Raw genomic sequence first — 16733 nt, forward strand, 5'->3', positions numbered from 1 at the left:
TTGAGGCTCATACCTTGTCAGCACACCAGTTGCCACAACGGATGTAAATTTAATTTTATAGGGTAGAATCTAATTAAGAAATCCTATGTCAATTCATACATAATTACATTTGAATGACCAGTGTACTCCACCCAATGGGTGGGGAGCACTGGTCACCCTTTATACTTTATATATTTACATTGTGAAGAAACTATACTGTAATTGTATATAGCAATGTAAAAAATGTTTATTATAGCCATTTTTAGAATCATGTGAAGGGACTAAGAATGCTGTGAATGTATGTCCTACTTGGTGAAGTCCTTATAATTTCTCAAGTGGCAGGATTAACAGCAATTCCATTTAAGTGATTACAGTCCCCTGGACATTGCTGAAGTCCAACGTGGCAAAAGAGGAGACAATTTCACTCTCAATCCATCCAGCTTTTCAGTGACTCAGCAATAGGAAACTGCTGTAGCTTAAACTAGCATGGACAAGTCTCCTTGAAAATAATTCATCCCTGTATTGTAGTTTAACAGGTATACTGAAGCCTTACAGGAAAACTGCCTTTTAGGTTCATGTGTAGTGACTGGAATCCTCTTACCAGGCTCAATAATGCTACATAGTAATGGTTATATCAGTTTAAAATATTGTGCCATGCATTATTTCAAGCATGCCAGATGTGCTAACTGGATCTTTTAAATTACAGCTTTATAGCCAATGTAGTATTCTTTTTTCCTACAGCTTGCAATTTAGAAATCTCCAGTAATAACCCATGACCTCCATATTTGAGAAAACCAGTCCCCAATTACTGTGCATTGGGCTGTGAAAATGCAATAGCTCAATATCTTTATAAATGACAAGCCTCTAAAAGCAACAGAAAAAAAATCATAGAATTGTGGCCAAGGGGCTCTATCCGTTAACATTTGCAAAGTGAATTTTTGGTAAAAAGCCAAGGGAAACAGAAATGTATTTGACCTACAGCTTTTGGAGATGACTCACAAAAGCAGAAATAATTAGACTGTTCCTATATGTAAAAGGTAACCTCTGAGTTATTTTAAGTCCATTATACTGCCTGCTGACAATAACAAAAAATAAAAAAAACGAATTGCCTACTAAGAACCTACTACAGTTTGCAACTTCTAATCGTTTGTCAGCAACAAGTCCTAGCAAAAACAAACTGCAAGTCTCCTGTCTTTACAACCATGTTAGCTAAATAGTCACAAAAAACCCCCACAGTGCATAGCATAATGATTCATACAGCAAGCTAGGAAGCAAGTGTCTCCTTTGCTAAGTTATTGTTGAAAATGTCACTGGGTTTTTGTGGCAAAGTGGTTTGCAGTGCACAAGTGTAGTGGTGACGATCCACAAAGACACACGTTCACAAGTCCAGAGAGAGTGCTATAGTGCTTGTGGTGTAACACAATTTATCTGTGTACAATGGTGCCATGTTGTCCGGGTTTAGTGCTGGCCTTAAGCGTCAGCTCCGGATCGTGTTAGCCGTCTATAATAACAAACAAGTAGATTTTTAGACAAAAGAAAAAAAAAACACTCACAGTAATTCACAGTACTCCTTCCGGTTCAGCTTAACCATAAACAAAGGAACAGATCAGCTTGCTACATCCCCTTGGTTAATGAGTGCAACCATTTGTCCTCCAATCCAAGGTTACCACATCGCTTCCCTTCTGGGGCGATGGCTCCGTCCCCCTTTCTAGATGTCCAACTTCCACCTAACCCTGGGAATGAATTGTCAGACCATCCAGTCCAGGGCACTCTGTTCCCTTTACACAGTGCCCTCACAGGTTGGAAGGGAGTTTTATAACCAAGATTCATTCTTTCTCTGTCACAGTTTTATAAAAAAAAAAAAAAAAAAAGTAATAAAGAGTTTAATGCACTTTGCCATTAATTTATGTGGGAATTGGAGGATCCTCAGCACACTGAGATTCAGAATAAGCAGATAAGATATTCAGACAAAAACTATGGAGCAGGGAGATGCTATGGGACCACCAAAACCAGGGGAAGCACAGAGCCTCCAGATTCACAAAGGCTATGAAACGCAAGACCAAATGTGGAATGTTCCACATAAGTGTGCAGCACCTAAAAGGTATGTATTTAGTTTACAGATTTTAGCCCCAAGGGGATGTCAACTAACTGTGCACTTAAAATTACATTTGCATAGTTCAACACCGGTTTAAAAATGAAACTTTTCTTAAATGTCTGTGTAGAATACAACTGTTTAAAGGCTGCCCTTGGTTAACTTATTGTCTTTAAAGAGAAACGGGAAAGTCATTGTAAAACACTTCCTCTAATTTGTTTGTACTGCTGATACAGAGATGACCCCGAAAAATAAAGGGTTGGTGAAATCCAGGGTGGTTCTCCAGTGCTGTGAAATGCTCCAATCAAATCTCCCATTCTCACACCGGATTATGGTTTCAGCTACGTCTCTTGGGTGGCTTTTAATATATCCAGATAAATATCGACTTCAGGCTAAGGGCCCCAGACACAACGTTTTACCTCATGGTTTTGTTTTATTTAAAATCCTTTTGTATATTTAAGAAATGTTTGGTATTCATGAAACTATTCCATACTGTTGCAGGTTTATTTGCCAACATCCCAGAAAAGTTTCATATATACAAAACATTATTCAGATTAAAGATTGTGTCTTATGTGGAATATAAAAAGGGGACGGCTTGTTCCTCTCACTGCCTGAGGAGCGTGGATGGAAAGCCTTGTGTGGGGGCCGTCATGTCCCTCCTGAGCATTCTGTTCTGGGACTACATCTGGGCACATTTATGTTTACTACAGTCACTAATTAACTCCTGTTATTATTATTATTATTATTATTATTATTATTATTATTATTATTATTATTATTTTATTTGAAACAAACACCTTGAAAGTGCTTAAACATATTATATTTTTTAGTTGACAGGTTCTATTTTTGTAAGATATAAAGATGTTAAATAAAAGACTGGAGCAAACATTTTGAAAATATGCCATGTGTATCCCAGTACTTGTGGAAGGGTAGTGAATTTTGAGCTGCTGTGAAATATACACTATCTTAACTGCAAGGGTGTTTTACGCTTTCAACATTTCAGACTGACTAGCAAAGTCTAAGGAAGAGAATTCAACTCAAAAACTGTCATGCCGATGTATTATTTTTTATTCATTTCTCAGTACAATACCGAAAATATTATAATTCTGGTAAAAAGGTATTTAAGTTAAGAAATGATATTTTTCTATGATTATATTGTGTTAAAAGAGTTGAAGTTTATTCAAGTGTAACTGCTGCAAACCCACAACACTACTGTAGCAGGGATGATGAGAATGTGTAGACTTCTTTATGGGGGCACATTGTTTGTGAAATGTCTGAAAACCTGATGATGGTCTCAGCAGTACTATGCAATTTTATAGCCAATGAACCGAGTTGTTGACAGTAAAACTGCTGAAAGACACCATGAGGCCTCATAATGTAACACTAAAAAAAGTAAACTGAGAAGTGAAGCCCCTATAAAGAAAGAATATAGGGGATATTCAAACAGGAGGTGCAAATTCTTACCTCGAAATGTGCAGGTGTTAGTCTATTTGGAGTGGAATCTATAGTAGTCTCAACAATCCGTACCAGTCTGGAGATAACCTTAAAACCATTTGCTGTAAAATGCCTTTTGGATGAAGTGTTGATTTATAGCACATGTGGAATGTGCCGTGAGCTGATGTTTATCAATAACTTCATAAAACAAAAAGCAACAGCGACTACAATAGAGTAGGTACTGTAGCAAATGTTCCTACACTCACTGTTTTATATTTATGTGTGAGAAACGTGTGTTCTAAGCCCTAATTGTGAGGTGTTAAGCACTGAGGGCAAAATAAGGTTGTTACGCTAAAAGTAGTTCTAATATTTCTAATTGGTTAACTTACTCCAGATTTAGCATTCTCGGTAGGTTGTTACAGGTATTCGTAAGATAAAACATACTCCATTTCTCACTAATGCAATTTTTAGTATTTTATCAAAATTGTGAACTACCTAACAAGAAGACCAAATGCATCTAATTAGTGCTCAGAAATCTTTTAAATAGCGATTGCCAGCATAAAGGTACAGTATATCCCAAATAGTGCGATTGACTGTATTGACCTTTCATGCCAAAAAATCCAGTTAGAAAAAATCAAATGGATTTCTGAGAACCTAACCCCTCTTGTTTTAGAACTGTGTACATTCTTATTGCTATAGATTTGGGTGGGGGGCAATGTGCATGGGCAGTCCAAAATGTTTTGTATTTAAATAAGATTGAAATAATATAAAAGAATGACAGAAAGATAATGGAATGCAATACAATTGAATACAGTAAATTTACTGGCACTATTCCAACCCACAAAAAAATATGTATATAACAAATGCACTTACTTGGTGTTCCAGAAGTAATGATTATGACTATTTGTAATGAAAGTGACCAGAATTTTTAAAAAAAATTGTAATGGCATAACGAATCTTGTAGACAAATGTTCTAATGTTTTCTTTTTGTTTTGTTTTATTTTTAAACACTGTCTACTGTAATTAGTTTTTCGTCTTGTTCGGTTTATACAGGTAAGATTGTTATGGGTGGGGCTCCCGAGTGGCGCATCCAGTAAAGGCGCTCCTCGCAGGATGTGCCCTATAGCCTGGAGATCGCTGGTTCGAGTCCAGGCTATGTCACAGCTGACCGTGACCGAGAGTTCCTAGGGGGCGGCGCACAATTGGCTGAGCGCTGCCCGGGTAGGGAGGGCTTAAGTCGGCAGGGGAATCCACGGCTCACCGCGCATCAGCGACCCCTGTGGCCGATAGGGCGCCTGTGGCTCTGCAGCGGAGCCGCCAGATCTGTGTTGTCCTCCGGCACTATAGGTCTGGTGGCATTGCTGTGGATCTGCAGTGCGAAAAATGACGGCTTGGAAGGAGCACGTTTCGGAGGACGCGTGTTCCAGCCTCCGTTTCCCGAGTCGGCGGGGGGGTTGCGAGCGGTGAGCCGGGGATACAGATACTAATTGGGCATGCTAAACTGGGGTGAAAACCGGGGTAAAATAATTGGCGACGACTAAATTTAAATAGAAAAAAAAAAAATTAAGAAAAAAAAAAAAAAAAAAAAAAAATGTTATGCGTGGATTCTTGAAAGGTTACCTTCTCTGGTTTCTTTTCTTCTGCTTTAGGCAGGCTTGGCGCAGTGCTGGTGGAGAGGGAGGGCAAGGAGGGATGGGATGCTCCACTGCCTGCCTCTCCGTTCAGGTTGGCAGCGTTCACGTTGGGAGGGGTAATGGCGGCAGCCGCTGAGGTGAGTGGGAAGGTGGGCCGGACACACGGAGAGCCCGGGGTACCTGGGACAGGTGGCTGGTGGATGTGTTGAGGGGACACCATGGAGTGCGGCCGAACCACAGTCACCGGGGAGCGTGAGGGCGAGCTCTGAGTTCTGAGAGGAGGGACAGTCGCTGTAGGCCTCTCCTGTGTCTCAGCTGCGGCATGCACTGTGTCATGGAAAAAGAAAACAGACGGTGTTAGATGCAATGCAAACCTACACTCGCCTACAAACCAGGTGCCAGGAATCAGTCAGTTGAATCCTGTTTAATACTACAGAAGAAAATAAAGTGAAATAAAAGGCATATATTCATCCTTTAATCATTTTGACTTGTTTTGCCTTGGAATACTGTTTTGTGTAAAGGGTAGATGAGTGTAACAGTTACTGTCAGTACAATATTAATTCCATTACCTTACCTTAAACAACCCCCACAATGTGCCAAAATTCCCCAGGAATCCATAGAAACAGTAGTCCTATGAAATATTATTTGCTGCTTCTGTGATCAAAAAGTGTCAATGCCATTTCTGACCACTTTCTAACCACCCCACCACCTTTCTTCTGAAGCCTGTGTCCACTTAATTAAGGGAATAAAGTCACAGCAGTCTTAATGATAAGAATATTTAGGGTTTTTTTTTTCCAGTAAGGTATTCTTCTAAATAAGCGGAAGAGTGAATATATATCGTAAGGAAGACTCAGGAAAAGTCTGTTTCTAAGCTCCCCAGTGGTACAGTAAGGTTTTAAACTACGGAGACTGCTTTGTCAAACTGAAAAACAGACAGCTTTTAGTTTTATTGGACGCTGGGGATTAACTCGGTTTGTTTTAATAGTCAATAAAACAGGAGAGAATACAGGGCTTGGTGACAATGAATGTCACTTTAAAGAAATGGCAAATACATTTTAGAGACAGTGCCGACACAAAGCATTTCACTTCCATTCTTACAAATAAATGATTGACACTGTAAGAAATCCCTTGTTATACACATATCAGTTACGTGTGCAAAAAATTTCTAACCCGTTTTCAAAAGTGAAAGTCTGAAAATACATTTAAAAAAAAACATTTTAAACATTTTATTACAAAGCTATCAGGTTCTATCTGTACAACAAAAGGTTAGTATGTTATGGAGACAATGTATTGTCGTATAAGTGTTTAAAATGATATGTAATTCTTTGAGATGCATACCTGTAATAGGTCTGGGTACACTTTTAAAACAACATTACCAAGAAAGAAAGTAATCATTTTAATTTTCATTGTTGTTTGATTAAAACTATTTTGGCAATAATCAAGAGCATAGGACCACAACTGTTTGTAAGAACTGCATTTGCATAGATTTCCACGTCAAATTCACTCTCAATATCAGACCTGAAATCTTCAGAAGCGACAAAAAGGAGCGGTGCAGCTTGAACGGCATCTCTCTCTAAAACTTTGCATTGCAGCCCAGCATACATACACGTCGCTTACATCACTACATGGTTTTGTCATCCTTAATTTCCTTGCTGTCTGGATGTTTTAAGAAGAAATTCATGTTATATATTACAGTGCAGCAGTCTGCCTACTGGGACAGTAGTAGGACCAGTGCACATTCGGAGGTTCCCTTTCAATTTGAAGATGACCGCCAAAACAAGACTTTTGGGATATGCCTGCTTGTCAGGTATTTGCTGAGCATTTTATATCAAAACTGCCGATAGGCCCCTCCGTGGAGTAACGTCCTCGGTCCTGCCTCCCGAGGTAATAAATAGTCACTGCACTGTCTCAGGTGAGGGTCCTGGATGTGGACAAGTCCGTCTAACTGGACAAGTCTATCTCCCCTGGCCATACTTTTGGACCAGCGGTGGAGGAGATCCTGCAATGCTCTCACAGAGAGCGAGAGGCGTCCCGACAGGCGGCTGCAATGCTCCCCTCCCATGCCCCGGCATGGGGAAGGGGGAGGCAGTGGCGTCCGGCAGTTACTACAGTAACCTGGACTACCGATCCCTACTGCGCCACAGGGCAACCTGAGGCATCGCCTCCAGGCCTCCATGGCAAGGAGCCATCAGCAAGGACGGGGTAACGCCAGACAAACTGTGTGGCCCTGTTTCAACTAGGGTCCATAGTGCAATTTGTGTTGTGCCAAAAATTACTGGGCCGCATCTTCATCAGCCATCCAACTGGGTTGCATCAAATGCACACGCTTCAAGCGTTGTCTTCAGCTACACCGCAAATGGCTGACAGTGTCTCGTCTATGTTGGAAGCACTATGCTGGAGGAGGCAACCCCCTCACCTGAGCAAAGGCTTAAGAATGGGAGTGATTTTAAATTGTCAAGTGGTGATGAAGGACGCACCCAACTCTGGTTGGGGGGTGGTCTGGGCAGGCAGAGGAGTCCACAGATCCTGGTCAGGTCACTAGACATCTCTGCACATAAACACGCTAGAGTTGAAAGTGATTCACCTAGTGGTGCAACATTTCCTCCCTGTGCTCCGCAACCAACATGTCCTTGCCCGCATGGACAACGTGTCAGTAGTTGCGTACTTGAACCACCAGGGAGGGCCTTGGTCCCCGGGGTTACACCGCATAGCCTTTCGGCTACTGATCTGGGCACAGAGACACTTTCTGTCCCTCCGGGCTGTACACCTCCCGGGAGTGGTGAATTGGGCGGCGGACCTCCTCTCCAGTCCTCACCCGTCAGAATGGCAACTGCACCCTCAGGTGGTGCAGCACATTTGGGATGTCGATCTATTTTCCACGGTAGCTGTGGAGGTCCACTAGGCGTCGATGCCCTAGTGCACGAATGGCCCAAAGCATTTTTGTATGCTTTCCCGCCTATACCGCTGCTCCCTGCCTTCCTCGAGAAGGTCAGGAGAGACCAGGCGACAGTTCCCCTGGTGGCCCCCCGGTGCCCAGGAGAATCTGTTTTTTGAACCTCTGCCAGTTGCTGCGAGGCCAGCCCTTGGAGATCCTGCTGTGCATGGATCTCCTCAGCCAGGCAAAAGGCACCCTCTGGCACCCTGAATGGGACTGTCTGTCCGCCTTAGGGCTCAGTGACAGATGCTAAAACACTGCCTAACGCCGACAATCTTAATCGTAAATATTTGACAGAAAATGGTGATGCTTTAGTTGGTAAACTTATATGGAACGCACTGATGGAAATGTCCAGTGTGATTTTTGACGCGTCTTCCGATGTCTTGCACCACCCAGTTCTGTCAATTTTATTTCATTTTTATGATTTCAAGGCGAATAAACTTGGCTTGTTTTGTGTTGATGTCATGTTCATACCTTGTGCAGATACTGTTTCCGTCAGCACAGCGATTGCCCAAACTTTCGCAAAGTACCAGTTAACTTGGGAAAATGTGGCTTCGACTTGCACAAATTGTGCTTCATCATACATGCCAGGGACATTAAACCTAATAAGAAACCAGAACTGCTACACATCATATTCCACATGTAAAGTGTGTATACTGAGATTTTTTACCAATGTTTCAATTAAAAACAATTGTTTACTGATTTTATCCCTATTTTAATATATGTAAAATAAACTCAGCAAAATTCCCAGAATTTTTTTTTAAAGATAAAAACTGAAAACGCAGAACACTAATTATACTATAGCAGGCTGCCTACAGTAGTGCTGTGCACCACCACAAAAGAAAGCATTGCTTTTAACAGAAACACGAAAAAAAGGATGAATGTGCATAAGGTACAAAGTTCAAAATAGTCTGTGAGACTCAAACAATGGAAGTTCAAGGGTGTTTGCTTACTTCATCAAACTGAAGTTGCAGCCCTAAAAGCAATACCTAGATAGAATAATGTTACTACACAAGGAACACAAAATGTTAAATAATGGCCATGTGGTCACCCTTTAAAACTAGATGCTGGCCCACCGCTGAGAAAACGACTCGGGATGTCTATTGGCTTTCTCCATGACATTAAAGATGACACCAAAACCTAAAAACAAAGCATTGCAGAAAAATATAAATTCAAAGGCAGAAAAAAATGGTTTACATTCACATTGGCATCAGTAAGATGAAGTGAGGCAGAATCATTCAGAAAATAAATAATACAACGTTACAATGGTTCTGGGTCATTGGGAAGGTGCTGCCACAGCTGTCAGAACTCACCCAGTTGCATTGCACTGCGGGCCTGGTTGACTGTCTGCTGGCCTGAGATCCGCAGGCAGTTCTTGAGCTGCATGGAGGCGGGCTGCAGCTGTGGGGAGGTGGAGGAGGCAGCCAGGGGGGCAACAGGCCTGGCCACAGCGTTCAGGAGGACCGGGCTGGACGAGCTTGCAGGCTGGGGGGAGGTCGGGACCCCCTTGACCGGTTGAGAGGAAATGGGAAGACCAGTTCGGGACTGTCCCACAGCAAATGGTGCCCTGTAGGGGAAAGAAAAAACAAACAAACAATCAGAGTGGAAATATATTCCAATAATGGCCCACTTTTCACAGCTTTTGATCCTGAGCCCTGTTTCTATCATAGAAATTACAAAACTACAGAGAACAAATTAATAAGCTATTTAATGTAATGACCAGTTGTAAGTGTGTAAGTGCTGCCTTTTTAAAACAAAGAGGTGCACACTTTCAACTGGAGAAAGGAAACAATACAGTTTCATTATAAATAAAAAGACAAAACAGGTAAGAAAAAAATTGTATGATTGAAGAACATGTTATCAAAACTCACTGGCCAGCTTCTCCAAATCATAATTATCAAAAAAAAATATATATGAATGTAAAATCACCAATTACAATTCTAAATAAAACTAATGACTACCTACAAACCCCTAAATTACATTTCTGGTTTGGTAACTTTATGGTGTGGAATATTTCCTCCTGCTAATGTCAATGTGAAGTAAAAAGATGATGTGGACTGTGATCATTAAGACAAGTACTTGTTTGATGTTTCCATTATTTCCTGAATCTGTCAAGATGAACTTAGAACGTAATGAACACAGTTTCTAAACAACCTGGAAAATGCAAATATACCTTCTTTTTTTAAAAAGGAAAATTGCGACACACAGCATTTCTGCCTGACCTATAAAAAATTCTAATTGGAAAACATGTTCGCTTCTTCAACATAAATAGCTTCTGGATGATAGACAATTTGGCAATTCAACAGAATTTGATAGATTGCATTGCATTGCACTGATAGATTTTGATATTTTCGTTTTATAATGTAATCAATATATCCAAGTCAAGAAACTGTCCTCAAGAATGCCTCCAAGGTCTAGCCCATGATAGAGCAGTTTCCTGAAATGGATCCTATAGCAGCTCTTACCTCAGTGCCATGGTAAGTATCTTATCATCTCATCTCCCTTTTATATGGTGTGCCCCAGGGACTAGACTAGACCATGCATTATTAATGATTACCCATATGTATATACATCACATGCCATTTATTTTTGTTTGTAATAGTTACAACAGCTTTCTATATTTCAGATGATTGGATTAAAAAATAAAACAATGTACATCTTGTATTAGGACCTATTTCATGTAAACACTTCCAAACAGGGATTCAAAGGCTTTTTGATTACTCTCATAAGTTAGCTAAAAAAAACACGCTAAAAAATCATTACACACTTGGCTAAGTATAACCCCTTTAAAAAGGCAAGGAGACATGCAACAGTATGCAACATTTTCTTTTCTAGGTAACAGACTTAATTTACTCTTTAAATAGCTGCATTTGCTTGTTGGAGTTGTGACCTTTCCAGGGCTTTTAATTTGTTATAATTGGACTGTGGACAGGATCACCTGGTTCCTATTTTATTTACAAAGGCATTTCTAATAAAAGTACTACTTATGTTAACCCTTTGAAGCTCTCAGCAACAGTCACTGCAGTATGTCTTGTTCTTTGAATGAGTCCCCAACCTGGCGTAAATTTGTTTTCCACATTGACTTTTTGACTCCTCAAGTTACAAAATGTAGTTTGCGTTTGAGAACAGGGGCTGAATTTGTCTGGGTCTGTTAGGAGCTGGGAAAATGTTGAGCTCTGTTTTCTGTTTTATTGTGTTTTGATGGTTCATGTAGCAATATTAAAAGAAACTCATTAAACTACATGACAAATGCATCGACTATAGGTCTTTCTCAGTGTCTTCAAAACCTTTGTCACTGAATTTTAAAACCTTGTTTTAGCATTACTGCATGAACCTTTGAGTGTTTCAGAGTTATGGATGACGTTTATGATGGTTTACTAGCGATGGTCAGGATTCACCAGTGAGGCTCATGCCTCTGTATTGTTTGCCATAGTGGAATAAAATAAACATTGATCTTTTTCCACTTAAAGGAAAGTGCCTGTTTTATCTTTAACTGAACATGTCTTAAAAAGAACTCACTGGGAGAAAAAAAAGAAAATACAATACTGAACTACATAAAATCTGCTCCAGTGTGTTTTATAACCTTCTGTGTAAAATGTCATAAGGAAAAGCTTAATACTGTACATTCATATGCCTTAGACATAATTCAATGACTGGTTGCAGCACCTTTAGCAGCACTGATTGCCTTTTTTTAAATAGCACTAACCAGCATTATGTTAATGAGCCAGAGTGGGGCTATTAAAGCTGGGCCATACATTTTAATCACTTTGTGACAGCACAATTTGAGCTACTCAGTTGCTATGATGAAAAGTGGCCTTAAAGGGTATGTACATAAGGACCTTTTTTATGTTATTGTGTTACATGTTCCCATGTGTTGCTACAACTGTTTTTTTTTTTTTGGTTTTTTTACATTTTGACAACTTTTTTAAACTTTTAAATTGCATTCCCTACCTCAAGATGGCTTCCCATGTACCCGCATGGACCTCTCAGAACTACATTTCCCATCATCTCCCTGCACACTGGTAAATCCATCTCAGTTACATATGTGAGCAGTAGGATGATGGGAAATGAGTATTGTAAGCAGTACTCTGACCCCAGAGTGTTGGTTACCTGAAATGGTTTAGTAAGCTAGGATACCTGTGCTTTGAACTACATAGCAGCACAGTTCAATGTGAGCCATGTCTGCCAACTAGCAGCTTGTTCTTTAGGACTGGACAGGCCAGGCTACCAGGAAGACTATAAAAAAAAAACATGTTGATGTATCTGAGTGAAACATCAGCCTGTAAGCTCTTTCTGCAACTAGACTAAGAAGTGTCTTTAGTCTAACTCCGATAAATATTATGACTGGGTCAAAATCTTTCCAAATACAGCAAAATTAAAATGTGGTCATATTGTATATATATATATAATAAATAGCAGACCCTGAAATTGATGCGATACAGCCATCTAAAATACAAAACAAAAAAACTAGCAGTGTGCAGCTTTAATTTTAGCATCCTCTAATTTGGTGTACACATTTTCAATTTACTAACTTACATTTAACACAGTTGCAAAGGGGGCTGACAGTAGAATAGTAAGAATGGTAAATAATGATCTAACCAGCAAATACAATATGTCACAAAATTAACATGTAAAAAGTCCCTGCAGTTGACTGGACACTAAGAAAAACTTGTGCCAAACTGTTTGTCTGCTTGACTTTTTAAAAAGGTTTTTCTTATAGTCTCTTAAAGGTAGTAGGAACCGGACAAGCTTTAGATGGGCTGAATAGCCTCCTCTGGTTTCTACATTTTCTTATGTTGTTATGTTATTATAACAAATTAGTCCCTGGAAAGCGGCCCCATTTATCCTCCAGCACTTTTACCCTGTTGACTCTTTCCCACATTTATAATTCCCTGTGTGAAAAAAGGCTTCCTCATTTCTATTTTTATATATTTCCATCTGTTCCCAGAGGTCCTGTTCCAGCGACTTCAATCAAATGCCTCCCAAACACACACTTAACTTTTATTTTTCTGTAGATTCAGGTTTACTAACCTTCCCTTTAACCCAGCAGAGATGACAAAATGCATACATACATAGAGAGAAAGAAACAGGAAGATAAATGCACGAGTAATGACTTGACATTGAAGTCTACTGCCTATCCTTTTTAAAAAAAAAAAAAATTGCAATCTTGGAAACACACCTGGACACTGGAGTCACGTAGTTGCCAGGAAACACTCCTGACATTCCGGTCCGCAGAGAGGTGCCCTTGAACCAGCCGTCCTGACACTTCTCAGTGACGCGGTACATCTCGCCCTTGCGCAGTTCCAGCTCGTCTGTCTTCTGAGGCTTGTAGGCATACAGGGCCAGGTATCTGTGTGGCAAACCAACAGGCTACATGAGGACACTCACACTGAGATACCGTCATCTATATGAAAAGATTGATACATGGAATACTGTACTGAGATAACTGATTAGACCAGTGGCTGCATTGCAGTGCTATGAGGCTCTGATACATCTAGATCCCACACAATCTGATCCCTGATATTGTAAAACAATGATGCAGTGTATTGAATCCTAGTTTTTTGTGAAATGAGTTTCCATCACATGCTGTTACAACATTGAGGATTTTCAGACACAGTGATGCTGTGTACAATCAGTGTGGGCCAGCTTTAAAATATTATCCCATGTTTGAAATTTCTGTTGTCAGCTGAGGCCTTGGGTTTGGGTTCGTATCAGTGTAAAGAGTGTGGTGATCTCAACTTAAAAACACAACAAATATGTGGTAAAATTTGACACAGAAAGCAGTCTCTGCTTGAGAACATAAGAGAGGGTTTGGGCACTAACAAGGAGGAATCTTACTGCTGAGCTACAGTCCCGTCAGCTCCTAACACATCGGCATTTATCATAAGAAGTTGCTTTTATCTACATTTCTACCAACCTTTATTAAAGCAGCAAAAAAGATACCTAAGATACAGACTTTTTTTTTCAATGATTCCTTGTTCACTAGTTTTAATGCAAATTAACAATAATAGTGAATAAAAAAAAGCTAAATTTGTTATTTTATATTTTATATTTATATATAGAATGCCAGAATATCTAGTTTACATAGTTATACACTGTCTGGGAAGATTACAAGCCTGAGGGTCAACTGAAGACTTACATGTTGAGGGGCAGCTGGACCTTGACTGCAGTACCTTGGTCACCAGATGAAGCAGCAATCCTGGGGGGAACGCCTGCAATAGTAGATGTCCCAGCAAAGGAAGAGGAGTCCTGAAGATGAAGAAAAGAATACGAAATGTGGATTTCGTCTTACAGTAAAGAATGGTTATTAAAGCACATATTCATGTTGTAATACCTGAATTCAGAACTTTGTTGCAATATAACATTTATATATACATCACATTTCCAGAGAAAATTGTAGCTATATGTGACCATGAAAATACACATGTTAATGTCTTGCCAATTAGAAGTGGGACTAGTCCCATTACAAGCAATTAGAGCAGACAATTGCAGGGTTTTATCACCTGCTTTTAAAATAGCAATTATTGTCAACAAAGGATTTGGAACTAATTATTTCTACTTTGGATGGAGGCAGCATGCGCAAGGGGCTTTGAAACATGTTATCCATGCTTATTTAACTTACAAAGCTATGCAGGGAATCTTAACCGCTTCATTGTTTATATGACAGAAGTAATGGGCAGTGTTATGTATTTTGTCCCGTCGGTGAGATGAGATGAGGTTAAAAGCTCTATAAACATGAATGCAGATGGGCCTGGCTCTTTTGCATAGTGGTTAAAATGCTTGCTGGTTCGTACTCAATCTCCACCCTGTTAAACACACTTCTGGATAAACTCCAACATTTCTAAATAGTCAAAACAACTGCATTCAGACCTCAGCCTGACTGAACTTGCAGATGGACAAAAATGATGCACCTAAAAGCTGTAATTGATGATCTGTGTCCAGCCATCACGAATCAGTGTGAATATGGAATCAATTGAAGAGCTTTTACTATCAATCTATTCACTTTCAGTGTCAAATATGACCTTTCAGAAAGGTTTGAAAAATATCACTGGGACCCCATTATATCACCCTGAGGAAACATTTTGCAGGACCATTAGCAGATCACAGCATTACCAACAATTGCACCACAAGGGATTTGGAATAGATGTTGCACAGTGGTCCCAATATCAAGCACACAGGGACTGCAATTGATTACCAGAGTGCATTGGTTTACACCATTGCGATACTAGAAGTTGCTGCTGGTGGTGCACAGAGACTTGTCATACGTTAATAAGAAGGGGGGGTGTTGACTTATACTGAAAAAATTTTAAATACTGTAGTACTGTTTTCAAACTCAATTGTACCAATGATTACAAAGCAGGTATTCAGTTCTGCAAAGTGAATGTGGCTTAACTGCCTGTGAATAGCTTAACACTGTTCTAAAGTAGTATGTCAGCACTCTCCAGCCCAACTGAATTGACCTTCAACATAATTACTGCATATTGCACAAAAACCACTTCAGACTGCAGAAGATTATACAACTGCAATTGATACATCCATGTAAACTGAATACAGTCTCACTCACAGCCTACTCTCAGACCAGTGGGAAGAGAAACAGCAAAGACTAGGCCTGATTTAAGCCAAGTACCAAAATGGTCCAAGACTTCTACTGTATATAGGAGATGAATAAGCCTGTGTATTGCCTAGGTAACAAGCTCAGGTGTGCTAAATTAAGCTCAATCAAGCCTGAATGTCTCAAACTGCTGTGAGTGTGTACTGAGAAATCTTCCATTATATTCCTCTAGATGCCAAAAGTGATTAAAGTGACAAAAAACAATGAAGATATAAAGGCCGTAGGGTTACTTCCCTATGGATTGCTTTGATGTCTTTTCAGTACCAGCCTCCCTGTGGCTCTAGCAGAGCTAACCAGCTCAGCTTCACTCACACACTTTCAACATGTATTATTTAGGGATGAACAAGACATTATGTGAGAATACACGTAAACGCAATCAAATATTTAAGCTGACATTATATTCATTTCACTCACAATATTCAGTATGATGTACAGATACTGTATAGGCTGCCAAATGTGGACATTTACACAGGTTTATATTTATTTTATAAAAATAAATCAGTTTCTGAAAACTGAAAATGGTGATGACTTTCATGTATTTTTTCACAAAATATTAAAATACTTTGCCTTAGCAGCACAAATTGGACAGCATGAACCTTTGAGTATTATATATTTTTTTAAAAAACAAAAAAAATAAGTCATATAAAGAATCACACTAGACCAGTGGTCCTCAAAGTGGAAATAAATAAAGCTTTAAACATGTTTTCCAACAAAAGCGTCACAGCAGTCTGTTGACAGTGCTGCTCGCTTATGCTGTGCTTGTACGTACTTGACATATTTTTTTTTTTCCTGAAGGGCCTCTGCGATACGATCAACCAATTGAATATCTGCATTTTTTCTGCAGTAGCCCAATCATACGTTAGCTGGGTGGGGCATAAACTGTGTCTGTTTCAGTTGCAGGTACTGACAGTAAGTTTAACCAACAGGAGAGTCAAATATCTGCCAAGTTTTACGCAGCTGTCCAATCATAAGCAAGCAGAGGCCATACACGGTATTCTGCATGAAATTTGAAGGCGAGTGAGTAGCCAATGGGAAAGTGAAAGATCT

At 39.8% G+C, this 16733-nt stretch overlaps 1 protein-coding gene across 1 annotated transcript in view; it reads right to left on the reverse strand.

The window, feature by feature from the left end:
- Window positions 1–16733, reverse strand: part of LOC117406638 (E3 ubiquitin-protein ligase SH3RF3-like) — a 138231-nt gene that overhangs the window by 10584 nt on the left and 110914 nt on the right. Inside the window, exons 6-9 of the mRNA XM_034010817.3 lie at window positions 14214–14323; window positions 13254–13424; window positions 9388–9641; window positions 5126–5466 (exon numbers count right to left, since the gene is read on the reverse strand). Of these exons, the coding sequence (XP_033866708.2) occupies window positions 5126–5466; window positions 9388–9641; window positions 13254–13424; window positions 14214–14323 (876 nt within the window). The remainder of the gene's footprint in view (window positions 1–5125; window positions 5467–9387; window positions 9642–13253; window positions 13425–14213; window positions 14324–16733) is intronic.

This window comes from Acipenser ruthenus, chromosome 8 (genome assembly GCF_902713425.1).
Source record: "Acipenser ruthenus chromosome 8, fAciRut3.2 maternal haplotype, whole genome shotgun sequence".
Taxonomy (NCBI): domain Eukaryota; kingdom Metazoa; phylum Chordata; class Actinopteri; order Acipenseriformes; family Acipenseridae; genus Acipenser; species Acipenser ruthenus.